The following is a 22,431-nucleotide window of genomic DNA, read 5'->3' as shown; positions in this document are numbered from 1 at the left end:
ACTCAAGGATAAGGAATTGTTTCTTTAATAATGTGGAGAAGAAGAAACTTTTTAAAGACTATTTTATTAGAACTTTGCATCACAGCATACATACAGATAGATTAAAGAGTTAAAATTCGACCACAAGAAATTGGGGAAGGTATAGAAGAAAGTTCATATCATCCCTTCTTGAGGAAGGACTCCCTCAAGTAAAAGCTCAATGGAAGGAACCATAGGAAAAGATAACAGATTTGACCATATGAAAATAAACAGTTACTGTAGTACAAAAAAATTGAGATAGAAGGAAAAGGCAATCACAAACCAGGAAAGATCTGTAAAACATGTACTGTAAACAAAACAGGGTTACTATCACTTGTCAAAACTCCAACGCTGGAGATTCAGTAGGTCTCGGTCTAGTCTGTGCCCAAACCTTCACGGATGGACATGTCTGAAGAAAAAAATACAAAACTACGTGCGGTGGTCTAACTCTAAATTTACTGTGAATTGCCTTCAAGTAAGAAATCGGTCCTGTTGTAAAATCGTAATACATTTCCCTAGTTCACTCACTGTCCCACATTCCCTGACGATGATTTCATATCCTCTTCCACACTTCAAACTTCCAGCATCTCCTCCCCATCTTCACTCTAAATGGATGATCTGGCTTATTTCACTCAGAAAGTAGTAGCAACCGGAAGAGGATTTCCATACGCTCACACCACCACGACGTTCCGCCCACTAGCATCTCCCCTAGTGCTAGAATCTTCCATGCTCCCATCAACCCTTTCACAGGGCCCCTCGCTCCCACCCCTTCTTACCTACTCAAGCACAAGAAGGTGTCTCCAGAAATTCCCTCTATCTACTGAATCATTCTCTTCAGCCCACAGTCATGGTATTATTTTTCATATATTAAAAAAAAAAATCTCTTTTGTTCCACTTTCCCCTTAAGTTATTGGCCCCTTTCTCCCCTCTGCTCTGCAGTAATCCCCCTCAAAAGAGTTAGGCATCCTTGTTTTACCATTTCCAATTCCTTGACTTCCATTCTCTCTCGACTGGATCCATTCAAGCTTTCACCAGCTTCAGCGTGACCGCTCTTGTCAAGGTCAGCCATGACTTTCCTTTTTGCTGATCAACCCTCAGTTTTAGCTCACCTCATCTATCAGCTGCATTTGACACAACAATCACCACCTCTTCATGGAAACATTCGGTTCACCTGGCATCCGGGACACCGCTCTCCTTGCGGTGTTCTTCCTTCTCACAGTTTTTCATGTCTAACGTGGCCCTCTGGATCCTTCCACATCCCCCCAACTGTTCCACTTAGTAGTCTTCCCCTTTTCGGTGAGTGACGGCTTTCTTTCCAGTTGCTCAGACCAAAAGTCTGGAAGTCATATTTGATGCATCTCATTTTCTCAAACTCCGCTTACAACCAGAGAGTAAGCCTGTTGGCTCTATCTTCAAAATAGACCTAAATTCTTATCACATCTTACCAAGGTCACTGTTTCCATCCTGGGTGCAAGCCACAACATATCTCAAATGGATTTATACAATAATCTTTTAACTGTCTTTCCTGCTTCCACCCTTGCTCCTTTTATTTCTCTATAGTCAGAGTGATCCTGTTAAGTCTGATTAGCATATGGGTCATTGCTCAAAACATTCCAACAGATTCCTGTCTCAGGGTCAAAGTCCAAGTCCGCCTATATGATATGCCCCCTTCCCATCCTCATCTTTTACACGTTCTCCTTGCTCACTCTGCTTCAGTCACAGCAACCTGCTTACTGTTCCTGGAAAAAGCCAGGCAGCCTGAGCCTTTTCGATGGCTTCCTCTTCTTTTTATCTTTACTCAAATGTCACCTTTCCTGCCCACTCTCCCCAGTCATTCCTGCTCAATTCCCTCCCTTGCTTCATTTTCCAACTTAGCACTCATCACCCTCTAACATACTATATAACTTGATTTAGTCTATTGTTTCTGCTACTCCCATTAGAATGTAAGCTCCATGAAGTCAAGAGATTTTTGTATTAATTTTTTTTTTTAACTGATGCAGTCCCAGTGCTGGCACATAGTAGTTGTTCAATAAAGGTTTGTTGAATAAGTTAATAAACTATGTTTGATGAATATACAAAGGGCAAATGGGGGTATAAATCCCTTCAAAATTCCTAAAATGTCAATTGATAATACATGTCAGAAGTCTTCACTATACATTCAGTAATTTCATTTCTGGAAATTTATCTCAGTGCAGGACTGCTCAAGCTAGAGTAAAGGAAATAGTGTTCCAGAATATTAATAGGTATGTGGAAAATAAGGAAAATATTTTGGAAAAAAGTCTCTTTTTACCTGCTGTGGTTTAGCATACAGTGATGCCTGAGTCCCCACCTTTAGAGATCCTGATTTAATTGTTTTGGACTGGATGTCCCCCTTGTCATGATAATGATTATTACTGAGATCCATTAATTCATTAGGGGCTGTAGTGGTACTCTTGTTCACATTTCTGGGCCTGTATTTTTTTCATATACAAAAAGAAGGGGTTAGAGTACATTATCTACATGTAAGCATTCTTCCAACCCAGACACTCCATGTCCACATGGAAAATACTCTTAATTAGGGGTGTGTATGGAAGCATTGGCTGTTTTTTCCAGGTTACTTATTGACATACGTGCCTGCTTGCATGCATGTGAAAGGAGAGAATGTGCGTGAGCTTTTTAATGCTCTATAGGTTGATTTTTTAAAAAAAAAAATACTTATTTTTGAGAGTGCGAGCGAGGGAGGGGCAGAGAATCTGAAGCAGGCTCCGTGCTGTCAGCCCAAAGCCCGACGTGGGGCTTGAGCCCACGAACTGTGAGAACATGACCTGTACTGAAGTTGGATGCTCAACTGACTGAGCCACCCAGGCACCCCATATAATGCTCTAAAATAAGAAGAGTATGCAGCTCTTGATCTTGGGGTTGTGAGTTCAAGCCCCACATTGGGTGTAGAGATTACTTAAATAAATAAAAAAGAAAAAAGATTAAATGGTATAATGTTCTGCAATAAGAAAAGGCATTTATTTTTATTATCGGCAAACCAAGAGAATAAACATTCCATGAAGAGTCATCAAGCCCTCTACCCTAACACGTTCAGGCAGGATGTTAGGGGAACCTGTTACATGCTCCTTGTAAGGCCAACTAGAGTATGTTAAGGAATGAGATTCTGAAACCAGGAGAATTGATTTTGAAAATTACCCCGGGTTTATTTATTTTTACATATGTGTTAGTCTATGGGGGCTGCTTTAACAGAATACCATTGACTGGGTGGTTTATAAAAAACAAATTTATTTCACGCAGCTTTGGAGACTGGGGAGTCAAAGACGGAGGCACTGGCAGATTTGGTGTATGGTAAGGGCCTGCCTGTCTTTTTGCTGCATCCTCCCAATGGCATAAGGGCTGAAGGAACTTGCTGGGGTCTCTTTTATAAGGGCATCAATCCCATTCATGAGGGCTCTACCTTCTTACCTAATCATCTCTCAAGGGCCCTACCTCCACATTCCACGTTACATTGGGGATTAGATTTCAATACAGGAATTTGGGGTGTCATATGGGCACCTCCATCGGTGGCAACATAGGACAAAGGGAACACACCAGCAAGCAGTGCAAGTGACTCTTTTTGAGGCATCTAGACACACAGTATGAAAAAGAATTCTGATTCAACAGAGACCTTCTCATGTTCTTTGTATGTGTGATCTGTAGCATTTCCTACAATGTTCCTTTAAGTCTGAGGATTATGATACATACTCCAGTTAGACAAATCTCCCAATAAAGAAATGATTTTTTTTATGAATTCTGAGTTCAGTTGCCAGTAATATTTTGTTTTCTCAGCTGCATAAACAATAAATTCAGGCGGTTATTTAGATGTGTGGTGCACTTGAAAGAAACTTTTTAGAACACAGAAACCAAAGTTGTTCACGCTATCATTAAAAAGATAATCTAGCTCAGTTGAATTAACCTACTTAGGGATGCATTTCTTCCCAAGAGGAACTACAAAGTTATTCCTCACAAGGGGACTTCACTGCCCCCACTGCAATCAGACATTAGGGATTAAATAATGTGTAATTTCACTTATCACTATGAACTACAAAGCCTTCAAAAAAAATCCAATTACCCACTTAGATAACCAAAGAAATGCACTTTTAAGGGCAGATAACCTGTTTTACAGATAAAGCTATTTCATGGAACAGTTTTAAATCGTAGCTCCATAAGTTACTATAAAATGACTTCCTATGTATTATTAAATATATTATTAACTTCTTGTATATTAATTATTAAATAATATATTAATAAGTATAAAGTGCTTATAAGTATAAAATGCCTGGCACATAGCAAATGCTCAGTGTGTTAACATTACATATTGAAAATATAACTAAACATTACTTATGAGTCTTTTGGTTAAATCTTTTTAAGAAGAGTAAGAAAAGACCATTTCTTGCTGATCTTGCCAATTATATTGCAAAGCAGATTACCTCTGTAATATGAGAACACTGTAGTTCTTGTTAATTTTTTGTTAGTTTCACCACAGAAGATGTCTAATTTCAAACACTACTGGTCAGCTATTTTCCTTGGCCAGCTATTTTGATGTTGTAATAGTTTTGAATGGATGCATAATGCAACGAAAGTGAAAATGATTTTTGTGATCCCAGAAAGCAAAACACGTTAGTGAGCATGGGTGTGGGCGGTGGCAAAATTTACAGGAAAACCTTTATCAGTGAGGACCCAGATAACCAGAACCTTATGTACAGGATTCTGATGGATATCCTTCTGTATTGTACTGGATCTCACTAAACAATATCTTCTTTACACGGAATGGTGGTCTTGAGGTTCTGGCCATTAGCCTCTCACTATCTCATATGTTTATGTTTGGTCTCTGCAAATGAGGAGGGCCTGAGGAACAATAGTCTTAAAAGGAAAATCATGAAGTAATCTTGTGAAAGCAGTAAAGAATCAGCGGTATAATCATTATGACCTAACTGACTCGTCCTCAGTGACAAAGGATCTTTGTTTATTTCATTGAATTGTACATTAGGAAAGATTATCTGCATGGCAACTGTTGTTTTTCAAGACAGCCCCTTTCTCTTTTTGTTAACCACCACTCTTGAGGAGTGATTGGGGTTCGTTGAAACCAACTGGTCTGGATTGAAGAGTTCCAGCACTGACCACACCATCTTGTTTCTCAGATGTCTTTAATTTTAGCGAATGAGAAAGCACTTGGTTGCCACTTCCTTTCTGAGAACAGCTGAGTTAGTCAGGGAAGGAAGTACATGTTTGGGCTGAGTTCTCTCCAGTGGGGTAAGGGCGGGGCTGGGCTGAGGAGCATCAGCTTCTGCTTTTGTGGGGCTTGGTTTCCTAACTGGTTCCTCTTTATCAGTGTCAATAAAATTAGTCTGAGCAGCTCTACTTAATCCCCTTTCTGGGCACAAATGACTGAGGCTGCAAGGAGTGGCTAATTTGCTTTGTCCAAACTCTCGGCTACACGGTGCCCAACATTCTTAATTGGTTTCCTATCTATTGTTAAGCTTTGAAAGATCGTGTCCACCTTTTTTTTTTTTTAAAAAAAAAAAAAAAAAAAAAAAGGTCTGATTTAAATATTACTTCTGTGAGAACGTTTTTGCCTGTGTTGAAGAACATACCTTTGAGTAAAATCTAAATGAAGCATCAAGTCCCGCTAGATTAATCTTGGTGGAATCAGAGCTTCTGACCTGAAGTGATGGTAGTCTTTGGGAGCCCTGAGGATGGATGTGGTTCTGCCATTACATGTTTCATCATTTGTTTTATTTGATGTTGAAATCATACCTATGAGATTATTTCACACCACTTTCTAGCATTACACCCGTGTCTTTGGCTCTCCTGGCCTTATTTGTCCATGTGATGGGAGCTTCTGCTTCCTTAAGAATGTCTTGTTTCTCCTATTAATCTGATCATTCTGAAACTCTTCTCGGGCTGTAATATATCTATGCCACTTCCTCGCAGATGTTTGGGAAGTGGGAGTTGATCTAAAAATATTAAGTAAGAATCAAGGAAAAATTAAGGCTTCTGCCCTGCAAATTCTGACTCTTCTCAACATTTCTGTCACCATCACAAATAGTTAAGGAGATGATTCTTTAAAGCCCTACAGATGCATCGTACTACTAAAATGTTTAATTCTACCGCTGTAATTTAAGTCTAAAAATTACCTTTAAGCTGGAGGGCTCTGGAGTCAAGATTGCTTAGATTCAAAACTGAGTCTGGCCATTCTCTAGCTATGTGGTCTCTGGTGAGTTTCATCATCTGTAAATTGGGGATAAAAGTTAGCAGTCACCACATAGGATTGATGGAAGGATTAAGCAATCACAGTTTAAGCTACTCTTGTTCTTCTCTTATTATTTTTTTCATGTTTATTTTTGAGATAGCAGGTGAGTGCACGTTGTGTGTGCTTGCGGAGGGGTAGAGAGAGAGGGAGACTGAGGATCTGAAGCCAGTTCTGCAGGGACAGCAGAGAGCCTGATGTGGGACTTGAACTCACAAACCTGTGAGATTATGACCTGTGCAAAAGTGGGATGTTTAACTGACTGGGCCACTCAGGCGCCCCTTCTCTTCTTTAATAATAAAAAATAAGTGGGGGAAATAGTATTGAGTATCTACTATTTACTAGGCACTGGTTAGACTATTTGTGATCCTACGTAATTCCCTGAGGCCAGCTTCATCTTTCAGATTTTAAATTATGACTAGAAAGCTTAATCAATTTTCCCAAAGGTCACACAGTTAAGGAGTTGGAGCCCAGGTTTGTTTCTAAAGCACATGCCTCTCCACTATGTGGGGCAAAGAGGTAAAGAAAACTTTATTCATTTTTTTTCCAGGTTATAATTTCTCAGGGTTTCTAACTGCTGTTACAGGATTTTTTGGATGTATAAAAACAAATGCATAACTTGATAGGACATGAAAAGGCACAGAGGAAACTTAAATGCACGTTACTAAGTGAAAGAAGCCAATCTGAAAGGGTCACGCACTATATGTTGCCAACCAGATGACATTCCGGAAAAGCCAAGACTGGGGAGACAGTAAAAAGATCAGTGGTTGCTGGGGGAGAGGGAGGGATGAGTAAGTGGCACACAGATTCTGAGGGCAGTGAAACTACACCGTATGATGCTGTCATGGTGACTACAAGTTATCACACATTTGTCCAAACCCATAAAACATCAAACACCAAGAGTGGGCCCTAAGGTTAACTATAAACTTTGGGGGATAGTGATGGGTTAATGTAGGTTCATCAACTATCACAAATGTACCACTCCACTGGGGAACATGAAAATGGGAGAGGACAAGCATGCATGGGAGTAGGAGATATATGTGAAATCTCTATACTCTCCTTTAAATTTTGCTGTGAACCTAAAACTTCCCTAAAAATAAGTCCATTAAAAAAAAAAAAGCATAGAGAAGAAAAGCAAAGTGACAAAGGGGTGACATGTAAGAGGGGAAGGGGAAGGAAAAGAAACTTGCAAAGGAATTTAACTACTTATCTGCCTACTATTACAGTGCCAAGGTGCCAAGACCAGGTCAGATGATTGGTGTTCAAGTCTTGCTTGCTCACAAGTTGCTGGGTGACTTTCAACAAAATATCTCACCCTTCCGGACCTCAATTTACATATGCTTAAAAAGAGGCGGTCGAATTAATCTTCAGTTCCCTTTTGGTACTAAAATTCCAGCATTGTAGCTAAAGACCCATCCCTGCCTATTTTGTTTTTTTTTTCCTTCCACCCAACTAGTTACCCGGGCCTAAACCTGGACTCAACTGCACACTTTTTTTTTTTTAACGTACCCACTGGGTCCTAACACAGCAACTGCTCCTTGTGACCACGGGACTAAATGGCCGGGGCGGAGGTCTGAACTCTGAGCGAGAGCAAAAATACCCTGAAGTTGGACAGCAAGCACTAGAAACCGGCACTGGGAAAATTGCAGGGCAAAGCGGACGCGGCGCAGCGATGGCGGAAGCAGGAACGGGCGGGGCGGGGCCGAGAGCCTATTGGAAGGCTGAGAGGGCGGGGCCCAGGCTGACAGCCTGGGAGGAAAGAGGGAGGCTGCGCGGACGACGCCGGACGGTTCCGGACCCCTCGCTTCTCTTCCTACGAGCCCGGAGGGCCGGGCGACGGGCGTGCCGACGCTACGTGACGTCATAAGGGGCGTGGCGGCCGGGGTTGGGGTCCAGCCTGCGCGCGGGTGCGTTCGGCAGTCGCTGTTTGGGACGCTGAGTGCGCGGTTGCTAGTTCTCCGCTCCGGGTTCGCTGTCACAGTCTGTCTCTTCTCGAAGCCTGGAACAGACTGGGCGCGCGCCCGCGTGTGGTGTGTGTGTGTGTGTGTGTTTGTGTGTGCTGTGACTGTGAGGGGGACTCAGGGCAGAGACGTCCCCTCGCTGCCTTTTTTTTTTTGCCTTTTTACCCAAAGGAGGCGGTTCGCACGCTTGCCTTCCTGTCGCCCCGTTGGGAGCGGGGTTTGCGTGTGGACTAGTTCATCTTTTTTTTCTTTTTAAACTTGTGAGCCCGGTTTTTTCCTAACCTTTTTTTGGACTCAGTGCCGTCTGGGCTGGTTTCCGTGATCCCTGACTAACCGCTTTCTGCCCGTTCTCTCGCCACCCCCGCCCAGAGTCTCCCCTGCGCCCTCGCCCTTGCCCGGGAGGGTGGGAAGCTTTGTCCCACTCCCTGCCCACACGCGTCTCCGCAGCCGTAGCCGCACCTGCCTCAATATGAATGGGGTCAGCGACCCACCTCTTTTTATAAAAGATATTAAGCCCGGACTGAAAAACTTAAATGTCGTCTTTATTGTCCTGGAGATAGGTAAGTGGGGTCTGCAGCCCACCCCTCCGCCCCCTTGCGTTCTGGGGCAAGAGGGAAGGGCGCCGCCGCTGCTAGCCGGGGGCTCCCCTCCTCCTCTCCTCCGTTCCCCCTCCCCTCCCCCCATCCACGTGGCCCTGGTGGCCCCCGCCGGGGCTCGGATCCAACCTGCAGCGAAAACCCGGGACTCGCCCTCTTCCCACCTTTCCACTGCGTTTTGATCCCGGAGGAGGAGTTAGATCCTTTCTGGAAGTCCTCATCTAATACACCCCTTCCCCCCTTGTGATTTTTAAATCTTCACAGGACGCGTGACCAAAACCAAAGACGGCCATGAAGTGAGATCATGCAAAGTAGCAGATAAAACGGGCAGCATCACTATTTCCGTGTGGGATGAAATCGGAGGTCTTATACAGCCAGGGGATATTATTCGGTTGACCAGAGGGTAGGTGTGCACAAAATGGGGAGGAGGGAGAATGCTTCCAAAATAGCAGTCTGCCGAATCATTGCCTGATGGGGGATCTTGGCAAGTTCTGGAGTTCCATTCTTTTCTGTGGGCCTCCAAGCAGTTTTGAGCCCCTTGGATGTTAACTTTAGATAGTGGACAGCGTTGGGATGTAATACCCTCGCCAGTAAAAGTGTTCAGTTTCACCAGGGAATCTAACCCACTCCCCGCTCAGTTTACAGGTTAAGTAGATTTTTAAATACTCTTCGGGGATTATTGAGTATTTTTAGTAGATTGATAAAATTAATATAGTCAATACTTTTCTCCCCCCACAAATTATTGAATACAGTTGTCAGCTCTTTTCCAACCTTTCCCCCTTTTTAGTGACTTTTGAAATCCTGCCTATATTTTATTTAGACAGTGAGGACATAAGATTGTAGTTGAACAATTTAGCAGTTTTTGTGGTGTGTCAAATTTGTACTCGGATGTAAATATTAAGAGGGGAAGTTGACAGTATCTGGAAGGCACATTCTGGAGAGTAATTTCCTGTGCCTATTGCTGTAAGGTCAGCATAGTACAAAAACCAGAATGATATGCAGGAAATGTTTGGCAGAAAGAGGTCTCTGCTACCTCCATCCAAAAGATTCAGTTGGCTGATTGGCCTTCAAAAATAATTTAGCACACCTTTTTTTGTCTGTTTTTTGATTGGCAATTATTCTGCCTCTAAAAATTTACCAGGTATTTAAATTAGGAAGGTATAAGGTCAGAAAAGGGTCTTGAAATGGATTTTGGAAGTTCTGTGGTCAGTAGAATTAGAATTTATTTGTCACAACTATAAGAAAAGTGGGCGGAGATTGATGTTGGCAAAGTAAATAGAGTCTCAGAGAAGGGTTGGATCACCCTGAATGGAGGAGGTTAGAGCCCTTTGATAATATCTTCCAGGCCTTACAACATCTTCAGGAAGTGAGGCAGAGTATCATCAAAGAAGGAAGTGAGAGTCAGAACGTAGACATTTTATTCTCATACAGTGACTCATTAGGACACTAATCGTGTCTTTTAAATTTCCATATCTGTAGCTTACACAAAAGAATTCCTGCCTGTGAGGGTGTGGTGAGGATTAGCATAATTAAAGTTTTTTTGGCTGCCAAAGTATTTCTCATCCAGTGATTAAAAGTATCTTATACAGTGTAAACAGCATCCCATTTCAGATATTTCATATTTTGTAGTCACGGAAAACACATAGATGTGGCCCTCAAAAAATTTGTGGAAAAACTAAATTCAGTATCTGTATAGTATTTATACAGGAATTGCAAGGAATATAATTTAAAGGAAAATTCAAAACTAAAGAAACTCCACTGTTTCCTAACTACAGTGTGACCTTGAGGCTAATACACTTCTTTAACTTCATCTTCTGTAAAACGGAAATATTTATACTTTACTTACTAAAATAACATATCCAGCGGAGTCTGGCCTGTTTATTATAAGGCCCTTAAATTCAGGTTGTATCTAAGAAAAGTAGTTTTCGAGGAAAGGCGTACATCTAAATAATGGTAATTTGAATATTCATAGGTTTATCAGGACACCCTGCTAATGTTGATCTCATTCCCGAAACACAAGTGCCAGTTAAATGTTTACTTGTAGTAACTTCCAATTTTTTCTCAATACGCATTAACTTTTACGCTACCAAGGTGAAATATTAGTGCACTGTCTCTTCCAAGTCACTTTTTGTATAGTGTGAGTGTGCTGGAGTCTGTAATAAATACGTCCTTACTAAAGAGGAATATATAGTATGGAACTAGTAAGTATTTATTAACCTATATTAAAAGAGGAACCGTCACTATACTTAAACAACATTTAGTTATAATTCACCCTTCTAAGTCATAAGGTTACCATTGTAGTTGTATGGAGAACAACTGAAAACCAAACCTTGGACTGATTTTATAATGTTTAATTTACATTTCTGTTAGATTTGTGTGTAGGAATATTTAATGATGCTGTGTGCATTCAAAGTTGATCAGAATAAATAATCTGTTCAGCCAAGCTGATGCTAAAAATTGCAGATTTGGAAAGGCAGATAGGTGAGAGATTGGGTTTTGTTTTTTTTAAGGTCCTTGATTAAATTTTACTAAATTTTCGGTAGCTTATCTACCCTATGTGTTTTAAGGAGGCAGAGGAAAAACTATTCTATTAATTTCTGAGTAGACCAAGTAAATGAGTGTAAAAGTAAACACTTGGTGTTGATTTTTATAAATTCTGTGATTGAAAAATAATTTCTGCTTAAATCTCTACAGTTGAAAGTTCTTTTGTTAATTGGCTAAAGATGTGATCTTTGGAGTAGAACAATGCTTATTACCTTGCAAAAAAGACTTTCAACTCTCTAAGGGTAGTTATAGGTAAGACAATTATGTCAGAATTTGGCAGTTGTTTTTCGTTGTATTCCTTTGTAAGTAACAATCAAAATGAGATGAATTGTATTTGATTTATTACCGTAAACACAGAGTTTGATCTCCACCTAACCCTAATGCAAAAAAAACCAAAGGATAAAGTTTTACTTAAGTAGAAGGACGTACACGTGTTTCTATAGAACTGATGTTTCTTTTTTGTCTAGGTATGCCTCCATGTGGAAAGGGTGTTTGACACTTTATACTGGAAGGGGTGGAGAACTTCAAAAAATTGGGGAGTAAGTATTAAAATGCATTTCCTATAATTGAATAAATTGCATAAAATATCTACAGAGTAACTGGTAGGTATTAACCGTAATAAATTTCTCTTGGCTTTTCTTGACTGGTATACTGAATGCCTTCAACAGCAGACTGTAGAAACCACTTTACACGTATGTACCAGTTTAATAGCCATCTATTCTGTTTCGTGTGGTTGAGAATGTCCATTTTCCCCAGCAAAGAGAATCCAGTTGCACTTGAGACGAGCTCCACTGGGGCCATTTCTGTAGGCTTTGGGAATGTGCAGCTTTCAGGTGTCACAGTGCCATTTGAAATAAGTTCTGTCTTCTAGGGAATTGCCAAATAAGCTAGGTAAGAAGCTAGGTTTCAGGCCATAAATTTATCTCTTTTCATTTATGGGTGAATTGTACTCGTGATAAAAGGACTTACAGCGATGACAATTGAAGTCCTGTATTTATCCACAGTCTAGGTACCGTACAGGCAGCCACAATGCGAGCTTCCATACACTACTACCCTCGTAATCTCCACCCTGACTTGGAGGAACCATCCTCTCTAGGGGTGTAAAGGTAATTCAGCCTAGACATTTGGGATGTATTCATAAAGTATTGTGTTAGCAATGAGCCAGATCATTAGTCCATTCTGTTTGGTTAATGCTTAGATATCTACTTAATGCCCATCACATTGGAGGATATTTTTAAAGAGAAGCCACACGTGGCACTGAAAAAAGGGTTGTGGGGGAGATACTCTTCCACACTACAGGGATAAGATTCTTTGTTTGGAAAAGATAAAGCAATGTTGCTGGCTTTTAAAGATCAGAAACAACATTTTGCTTTTGCTAGGAGAAAAATTAGAATTCACTTATGTTTGTTTTTAGAATAGTATTAGAGCAACATGTTATTGAAAGCTCTTAGCATCGTTATTATCAACGGATTTAGGATCTTGTCCTGACCTTCATGTGTACAGAAATATTTATAATAATAGAGGTCACTTAAGTGAAGAACCACTGGAGGTCAATCGGTTCTTAGTGACTGACAAGGTCAGTCTAGGATTTGCCAAAATTGATTTTAACTTCTTATTTATGGGGTGAGGAGCTAAGTAAATGCTTATGTGTAATGTTAATATATGCCATAGTCGACCTACAAGAAGCATTGGGATAAACTTGTCTTTATAGCCACTTGTCTTTATTCATACCTGCACATTCCACTCTTAACCGTGAATGATTATCTTTGCAGATTCACAGTGATTGGTCAAAAGAGGGACTGGATGAGAGTGTGTGAATGGATCAGTGCAAATCCATCACCACTGCTGGAAAAACCACTCTGGAACCCTAAACATGGTTCAGTGGCATCAGCCTATATGGAAAAACAGCACAAAGATGTGTTTCTGTGTCTTTGATCTTTGACATGATTTATTTTTTGCAGTACAGAATTAAAATAAAAAATAGAATGTTTTATACATGTAGGCAGTTGGATATTTTCAACTACTTGGTTTTATGGAACAAAATAGCATTTTGGAAGTTTTTGTTGTATAAGTAGTTAGCATGTTGCTTTTTGGTTAATTCATTTGACACCTAAATTCTTCTTTCCTATCAGTTATGCATGTTCTATGAAGAAAGGTTGATTATTTTAGAAGTCATTTAACTTTGTGCTTTATTTTCTTTCAGATTTTGTATGGTTTATTCAGAAGTGCCAAATTTCAGTGAACCCAACCCAGATTATCGAGGACAACAGAGCAGAGGGGTAATTAATCCACACGTATAGTCTATTTTTATGGTTAGGCTAATTTCGACTGGGTACTCTAATTCTGTGACTAGGTGTCCAACCTTGTCGTACCCAGGGTATAATGAAGACAGTTGAAAAAAAAATCTTCTTAAAGTATTTTTATTCTCTATGTTTTGTGAGTCTGTATATGTATCTTTAGTATCGTGTATTAAATATATATGCCATTTAGTACTTTGAGGAGTAGGGAGTAATGTCAGGAAAATACAGTAAGATGTAACAGGAGCTATGAAAGATTTGGGAAATATTCCTGAATGTTAACATTGAATGGACTTGGGTAGATCTTTAAAAAAATTTATTAAAAAAAAAAAAAACAAAACAAAACCAAAAAGCTTTAACAATTAAAGAGTGGATACAACATGTTATTATAATAATTTTTTAATAGATTTTCAACTGGTTAAATTAAAAACATATTTTTTAGGCACAAAATGAACAGAAGAATAATTCCATGAATAATAATATGGGTACAGGTACATTTGGACCAGTGGGTAAGATTTTTTTTTTTTCGTATTTGTGATCAGATGTTAAGAATTAAGAGACTGTATCCTGTGAAAGGTTTAGAAGAAAATTGTCTTTAGGCGCAGATTAGCACTAAAAGGGAAGTGCTGGTTAACAGGGAATTCCTAAATAACTGATTGTCTAGATAGCAGATACCTTCTTCAGCTAATTTATTGAGCACATTTTTTAAAAATGTTTCTACACACATATTTATTTGTGTAATTTAAATTCCAGTGTAGTTAACATACAGTGTTACGTTAGTTTCAGGTGTACAGTGTAGTGATTCAGCAATTCCATGTGTGCTCAGTGCTCATGAAGATAGTGTGCTCCTAATCCCCTCTATTCCGCCCATCCCCCCACCCACCTCCAGAGCACATTCTATATTTAAACAGTGGCTAATAACAAGAAATCTGTTTTGGTGATGCATAAGATGTTTTTCCATCGATTTTTTTTTTTTTTTTAAACAAAATTTCTGTGATCTAGTGGTTATTTAATAGATGCAGAATTACTGGTCGTTTTGGCACACCAAAAGCCTTTTTTCTTTAGACTAATAGCTCGACCTTAATTTTTCACATGCTGATAGCTGCCTCTTTAAAAGAATCGCCTTTACAAAGACCTCAAATACTCTCAAATGTCATGTTAATGGTGCTTACAGCTGTGTTAAAGGTCTTTTGAAGTTTTTATTCTTAAATAACTGAGGAAAAGTCTTTGGGATTGGAGTTTGTTAGGGTGGCTGAAGTTTTATTTGACCTGGGGCTGCGTGTTTTGGCACAGCTGGTGATCATCACATTGTGGGAAACCTTGCTGTCTTTTCTTTGCAAAGTTAGAATTACGCTGTTCTTTTGAAGTATTATTAACCGTGTTTGAACCTAATGCCAGTGTTCATACACCATTTTCCCCTTTGTTTTTTTTTTCTTTTTCCCTTACAATGTAGGCAGTGTATTACCTTTGCTTTTGTACTCTACTAATTTTTCATTCTATTGCCCAATCATCTATTTCTGTCTCCCTGCTGATCAGCATCAAGTGAATGTATTTACAGTAATCATACATCTGGAAAAACCTAGAGCCCACTTTGAGTTTTTTCCAGTAGTTTAACAATAAAGGCCTTTGTTTTCTCTAATACTACTTGTTAGCATTAATAGTGTGTGTTAGGACTTCAGATAGGTGTACTTCTGTAGATCTAGGTCAGTGTCTGAAAATGATGATGAACTTTTATATTCTCTTTTAGGAAATGGGGTTCAAACTGGCCCGGAATCAAGGGGATGCCAATTTTCATATGCTGGTAGAAGCAATGGCCGGGGACCTACAAATCCACAGCTACAAGGAACGGCTAATAATCAAACAGTCGTGACCACAATAAGTAATGGCAGGGACCCTCGGAGAGCCTTTAAAAGATGACCTATGCCAAATACTCACATGTAGTTTTTAAACTACATGCCCTACTTGAACACTTACTGCACTTTTATTTATCGTTAACTGTGAAAACTATGTCCTTTATCGGTTTCCTTTTCTGTTTTTGGTTTGGTAACAAGAGTGGTTTGTTTTTATAGCAAAACTGTTAAGCTGCTCAAGTCTCCTGTTGAAGAATTTGAAGAATGGGAACACTCTGAAAAGTAGGGGCATTTATTTTTAGAGCCAGAAGATCTATGGTTATCCTCTAAAAAGCCTGCACCCATTTCGTGGGTGAGTTACTTAAGACATCAGCATCATAGCCTCTATGAGTCTATCTTCTGTATACATTTTGTAATATTTAAAATAAGGCTTAGTGGGAGATGTTCTTTTGTCTTAAATTCAGGTATTGCCAACTGAAGCAATAACCACTAAAAAAAACACAAAAACTCAGTCAATGCTAATAGCAATTTTTGAGTTGGGACTCTAGGAATGATTGATGTCTTCACTGAGTGACTGCCATTAAGGTTTTCCAAGGACTGAACCATTCTAAACTCTTGTTTTATTACCAAAAAATATATTCTTTGTCAGAATTACAGAATAGAATGGGAACTGTATTATAACAAGTAATTTTTATAAGAAAGCTGCATTTATTTTAGGGTAGTCCTATTAATATTTGTTATCTACTTTGCGCATTACACTGAAGGAAAATTTAAAACTTGAGGCCTTGAATATTTATTTTTTGAAACTACCATGTCAAATATTAACATGTAATTTGAGGGAGTTATAAAGTCATAATAAATGTTGATTTAATTATTAAAAATTGTGGTGGATAGACATTAGAATGAAGGCAATTCAAATTGAATTCGTGTAGAAATATGCAGTCTTAAGTCAGAGAGTCCTAAGTACTTACAGAAACTCATCCTGGAGTGAAAATCCTAGGGACTTGCCTTCTTTGAAGAGTGTATGTATGTGTGTGTTGTCAGAGTTTCTGAACACAATTCACAAAGCCTTATCAGCAAAAGTTAAATGGCTCTCTCTCTCTCAAGTGAATACAGCTTTATTCAGAAATGTAAAGGTAGAATTTATTTATGTGTTTTAAGTGGTCCCCAGTTCCACTTTTTACTGTAGAGTGGATAACTGGTAAATTTTTCTGTTGTTAGAATTCAGTTCTTCAGTACTATCTCTTGAATAAAACGTGCATTAATGTTAACAGACCTACCTTATTTTTGCTCTTTGAATGATTTACAATGGAGAGCCAGCACATTTTACCGTAGTTGTAATGGTTGCTTCAGCCTGGCGACTGCTTAGCTCTGTATTTGTCACTGTCTTTTTTCCCCTACCTAAGTCACAAAATAAGTAGACTCTGTTTTATTAAGAACTCCATAGCCTTTGAGTATAAAAGTTGGCGCCAGAATATTCACGTACCCTAATTCAGCGTATCTAACGATTTCATTACACGCTGCATATTAGGCACTGTGGAGAGTGTTAGAGGTGGATGATGACTAATCTCAAGGAACTTATTTATGGTTCATAGTACTTCAGTAACTGGGGTTTATGTATGCTAGAAGTTTTTCCTTAATCTACTCATGATTGTAGCTAATTTGGCTTTGTGACTAATATTTACCTAAGATGTTCACAAAATTACAAACGCTTGAAGTAAAAAAAATACTAAAATACTAAAAAAAACCGTTTTTAAAATCTAAGTAGCGGTAGGAGCGATAATACTGTAAGCTCTTTATGGGAGAATATAGTGTTAAAGATGATTTTAAAAGGAAGAATTTTGGAGTTTCTGAAAAGTAAACTCTCAGGTTGAGCTCATTGCTGGGCTTCCAATCCCAGCCCTGTTGTCTCCTCACCTATGATGGTAGGCAAATTATGACACTTAAAACCTGTGAGCCTTAAGTTCCACAACTTGAAAAAACAAGTAAGTAATATCATCCCTTTATAGAGTTATGGAGGATTTTCCATGTAAGTGATCAGAATCATTTCTGGCTACAATAGGCAGTCAACTGTTTGTCCTCTAATCATACCTCAAGAATAGAAAAAAATGCAGCGTTAGGTGTGGAAATACTGTTACCCTTTAACATGGATATTAAATAGAGAAAGATCGAAGCTTTTCATTTTGTAACTGACATTTGCCTCAGTAATTTAATCTTGTTGTTCTGTGTTCTTTATCATTTATTAACAAATCTCTTTTTTCTTAAGGGAAGCCTTCAAAACCCAAGTGAATTACAATCCATAATGAATATTTGCCCTACCAGTCTGCTTGGACGGTACTCATCAAGAAGAGGAAGAAAGTTTTCTACCTTCCTCTTTCCTGGTGCTTTCACCTGTGAATTTTTAAATGTTTAAACACCTACCGAAAACAAAAATCATTTAGTATAGCAATACACGCTGCTAGGATTGGGTCCCATTTCATTTTGGCAGAACAGTTCTGAAGAGGTTTGAAGTGTCATCGGCCAGCTGGCCCCTCCTCTCTGGGCCAGTATTGGGTTGTTACTACGATCCAGAAGTTTGTAAGGCCAGAAGATGATGGGTAATAGTGAAGGGTGCAGTGTGCTTTCCCCTAGGCATTTACACAGGATTTCCTTTTTTATTACCAGCTCTTGCTTTGTTCCTGTAGTTTTAGGAATCTGCTTTAGCTTTGAGGACAGTTTAATTTGATGCCCTGAGTATTTGTAGCACTGAGTACTCGCCACTCATATTTTGATCATTTAACATTTTGAAAGAATGTTTAATTTGCTGGGTTGAGTAATATTATGCCAAAGGGATGATGCTGAAAACAAACAGATGGGAGGTTAGTAAAAAAGAATCTTTAGAGTAGAGGTAGCTGGTTAACTAGTCCTGAAAAGTTTTCTCAGAGGTACAGATTGACTGTTCTACATCAGTGTGAAGACACAATGGCAGTTTTAAGTTTATATAGATCTGGAGTTTCAGTTACTGGAATGACTTCCCTTTTCTGTTAGAAAGTGATTACTGTTTGCTCCAAGCAAATTTAGGCTGCTGTGACTCTTAAGACCCTTTTCTCTAATGTATTTGAAAGGGTCTAGAGACAACAAACCTTGAAAACCATGGAAAAGGCAGTATGTATCAACATGGAGCACTTGCCCCCCTTTCCTATCTGATGAGTCTTTACGTTTCTGATAGAAAAGAGGGTGACAGTTCTCTGGTAGGGGTTGGTTGTATGACGGGTAAAAGCAGATGTTCTTGGCTGTGGTGGAAACCAGGTTTCGGCCAATGATTAAATGTCAGGGTAATTAAAACACTCCCACGTTTCGCAAAGAAGTCCTAATGATTAACAGTTAAGGTATGCTTCTGAGGAAATCTGATTGTGACCTTTGGAAAACAGCACTGCCATGAATGGTATGTTGTTAGGTCCTCAGGGAGAAGCTTAGGAAAAACATTTTGCTTTCCAGGTGTATTCAACTTTTCTCCCAATTCCTGGAAGTTTGTTTTATTAGGCACACACCAGACTTTTGTTCAAATATTGTGACCAGATTACTCCAGGTTTCTGAGCTGAAAGTGTCTAATGATGTTTCTCAAAGCACAGATCACAAAGTAAGAAACAGACTGGAGAAAACCAAGTCCGACTGTTCCTAATAAGCCATTTATTTAGTACTTTTCACACTAAGAACATTCAACCCAAAGATGTTTTTAAGGGCTGTTTACCAGTATGAGGTAACTGGTATGATGCAGTAAAATGAGCATTTTAACAACTTTGGTAGACACTTCAGCCTTTTGAGAGGCCTCGGTAGGTAACCCACAACTGCAGTGTGACTCCCCAAGTTTTAGGACCACGCCAATCCAAAGCTTGGAGACTAGCTATTGAACTGCGAATAGACCCCACAGTCCTCACTATCACGTGTGCTTACTGACAACCTCAACGTAAGGAGTTGGCCTGGCTTTAGAAACCGGTTCTTTACCATTTTCAGCCAAAAAATTTTGTTTTACTCCAGCAAAATCTTTTGGACGTAGAGTTAGTTCAGTGTCTTGTCCATATGTTGACTGTATGTTGAGTAAAACTGAAGCAATGGTTTATAAGCCAGTTGTAGATTTTCCCCAGGAACTTGTTAGGACTAGGAATTGGTTCCCTGCTGGACCAGAAGGGGACTTTGTAAGTGTAGGTCTGGTAGAGCAGCTCTTGAGATAATGACCCTGAAGATTTTTGTGTCTTGCCCTTGACATTTCCCCCAATACAGAAATAACTTTGCTTTGAAATGGCACATGCATATCTCCATACATCCTTAGTTTCATTTATTATTGTGAAGCTAGAATATACCAAAATTCTGGTTTGTAAAACATGGGAAAATTGTACTTAGAAGCATATGTCTCCAAAGCACAGAATTGATGGGTAAAGTAGGGTAGTCCCAAGCAGAGTAGGGTTTGAGTATGGCCTCTAGATGTGAGCATTGTTGAGTTTTGAATTAGGTTCAAATAGAACTATTCAAATTATGTCCATACTAAGATCAGATTATTTATAATGGAGTCACCTAGCTTCATTTGGGCCTAAAAGTAAAAAGCTTTTTCACCCTAGGTTTCTGTTGAATTTTTTACAAGTAGATTTTATTATTGCTTATCTCAGCAAAGTACATGTTTACAGTATCTTCTACCTTCCTCTTATCTCCCAGAGCATTCCTCAGCCCCCTACTTGATTATGTGGAGTGAGGCTGGCCAAAGTGAAAAGTAGGGTGGTTGAGGCATGGTAAACATTCCTAAAAATGCCCAGTAGATCCCACTACTTACAGGATGGCAGTCTTGTTCTGTACAAGGGCAGCTAAATATTTTCCACAAGTAACATGCAAGGCATTACTTGGTTGCTATGTGGGGCTAGTCTTGTTTCAGATACAACCCTAATAGAGTAAGATCTCTGACCTAGGTCCTGGGACTAAGGATAGAAAAGGAATAAAAAGAGTAGTCCGCACAACTAGTGCCATCTACTGGGTGATTATAGTTTCTGTAGTTTAGGGATCTGGCTTAACACGTGGGGAAAAGGTTCCATTCCATTGGATAAGAATTTTTGTCAGATGGTCTGAGCATGATACAGAAGATCACTAGGGATTAGTTGGACTGTTTAATTTTAACGTATGAACTAGCAACACTGACATCAAGAGTAAATTCCTTTCAGTTAATCAGGTTTCTTAAACCCCAAACTGCCCCCCAAAGCCATAGAAAATACAGAAAAGTTTGCCAGATTTTCTGTTATTTGTCAGCAGAATGTAAAAATCATATATTTACAAACTATATATTGACTAGTGTAAACTGTTAAAAATACCCTTTGGTGGGTGGTGTTTTGGTAAAAACAGGCGAAGTAGAATATGAAAGTACCTTTCTTTGTAAAGTCCTGGCCCCATGACTACTGTTGTTCTTGTAGTTATGTTAGCTTTGCAGGACATAACCTATTTTAAATGTCAGTGACGATGTGCTATGGTGAAAAAGTTTTGAGCTGAGGAGATCCTGGTTTTTGAGTCCTAGATCTATGTACTGGCTCCATGACCATGAGCTTTGTTATAAAATGAGGATAATGGGGCTGTGTGAGCCAATGGATGCAAAAACATCGCAACCATATCTGGGGCTCAAAAAATGTCAAGCTCTTTCTCCATGAGCAGTGGAAATAAGGCAAATACTCATCATTTTCTTCATGCTGTCAGAAGACAATCTTTTCTATAATTTTATGTCTGAAATACTAAGCAATTTATATTAGTTATCGCAATTAGGCTGTGTGTGTGTGTGTGTGAGTGAGTGAGTGAGACACACATAGTCAAGCTTTTGCAGCCTTCTCTGGGCACAGAAAAGTATGTAGTATGTATGCTGGCAGTTTACCGTGACAGCACTGTAGGGTTGAGTCTTCACAAAGATCTGCTCAATAGCTGGGTACCTTGTGCTGTTTTTTCCTTCACCTTTGCCCGGAGGGTGAGGGCGTGGTTATGAAACGGCAGAGGGAGAGGGAGGACATGCGGGCCAGAGTGTGTGCCACAGAGGAGGTCAACGGCCAAGGGGAAGGCAGAGGGTACACTGGAAGGAATTCCATATTCCCAGTGACAGTCCTCAGAATTGCTGTGCACCCAGAGGGCAGAGTGTTTGTTTGCTTCTGATAAAGCATTGGGTAACTTCCCAGCATTTTATTATGAAAAATTTCAAATATACAGTGATGTTGAACAAGTTATAGAGCAAACATTTGTACATTCACCACTAAAATTAAAAAATTATTTGAACAAATTTTTTTAAAAATACTTACTTTTGAGATAGAGTGCAGGTGGGGGAGGGGCAGAGAGAGAGAGGGAGACACAGAATCCGAAGCAGGGTTCAGGCTCTGGGTTGTCCGCACAGAGCCTGATGTGGAGACTCGAACTCAGGGACCGCAAAGTCATGACCTGAGCCCAAGTCAGATGCTTAACCGACTGAGCCACCAGGTACCCCTAATCTTTATTTTTGAGAGACAGAGACAGAGACAGAGTGTGAGCAGGGGAGGAACAGAGAGAGGGAGACACAGAATCTGAAGCAGGCTTCCAGGCTCTGAGCTGTCTGCACAGAGCTTGATGCAGGGTTCGAACCCAGGAACTGTGAGATCATGACTTGATCCAAAGTTGGACACTCCCCGGAATGAGCCACCCAAGCACCCCTCACCACTTAGATTTTATCATTAATATCTGAGACTGGTTTTATCACATCCATAGCATTCATTTATCCATTTTTAATACATTTCAAGCAGACATCATGAATATTCACTAGAGTTCAATATTTTGCAGTTTTTAGTGTAAAATTTACATACAAAGAAATGCACACATCTTAGGTATACATTTGTGAGTTTTAATGAATGCCCATGCCTATGTAACTCA

At 39.5% G+C, this 22,431-nt stretch overlaps 1 protein-coding gene and 1 long non-coding RNA gene across 6 annotated transcripts in view; one reads left to right on the top strand and one right to left on the bottom strand.

The window, feature by feature from the left end:
* LOC125911367 (uncharacterized) overlaps positions 1-8,013 on the bottom strand; it is a 41,882-nt gene extending 33,869 nt beyond the window's left edge. The window contains exons 1-2 of the long non-coding RNA XR_007454324.1: positions 7,796-8,013; positions 6,174-6,267 (exon numbers count right to left, since the gene is read on the bottom strand). This is a non-coding gene — a long non-coding RNA (uncharacterized LOC125911367). The remainder of the gene's footprint in view (positions 1-6,173; positions 6,268-7,795) is intronic.
* Positions 8,014-8,116: 103 nt separating this feature from the next.
* Positions 8,117-20,693, top strand: NABP1 (nucleic acid binding protein 1). Of its 5 annotated transcripts, XR_007454323.1 has the most exons (7): positions 8,201-8,807; positions 9,108-9,246; positions 11,855-11,926; positions 13,591-13,666; positions 14,127-14,193; positions 15,432-15,886; positions 17,801-20,693. XR_007454323.1 is itself a non-coding variant. In XM_049615248.1 (6 exons), the coding sequence occupies exons 3-6, from the start codon at positions 11,865-11,867 to the stop codon at positions 15,599-15,601; spliced, it is 375 nt and encodes a 124-aa protein (XP_049471205.1). In that variant the 5' UTR covers positions 8,117-8,193; positions 9,108-9,246; positions 11,855-11,864; the 3' UTR covers positions 15,602-20,693. The 5 variants fall into 5 exon arrangements, 4 of the variants coding, with proteins under 4 accessions (XP_049471205.1, XP_049471204.1, XP_049471201.1 ...); XM_049615248.1 differs by lacking the exon at positions 8,201-8,807 and adding an exon at positions 8,117-8,193 and having other exon boundaries at positions 15,432-20,693; XM_049615247.1 differs by having other exon boundaries at positions 8,201-8,316; positions 15,432-20,693.
* Positions 20,694-22,431: the final 1,738 nt, after the last annotated feature.

The sequence above is a fragment of the Panthera uncia genome, assembly GCF_023721935.1.
Source record: "Panthera uncia isolate 11264 chromosome C1 unlocalized genomic scaffold, Puncia_PCG_1.0 HiC_scaffold_3, whole genome shotgun sequence".
NCBI classification, from domain to species: domain Eukaryota; kingdom Metazoa; phylum Chordata; class Mammalia; order Carnivora; family Felidae; genus Panthera; species Panthera uncia.
This window is presented reverse-complemented; position numbering and strand designations above follow the sequence as displayed.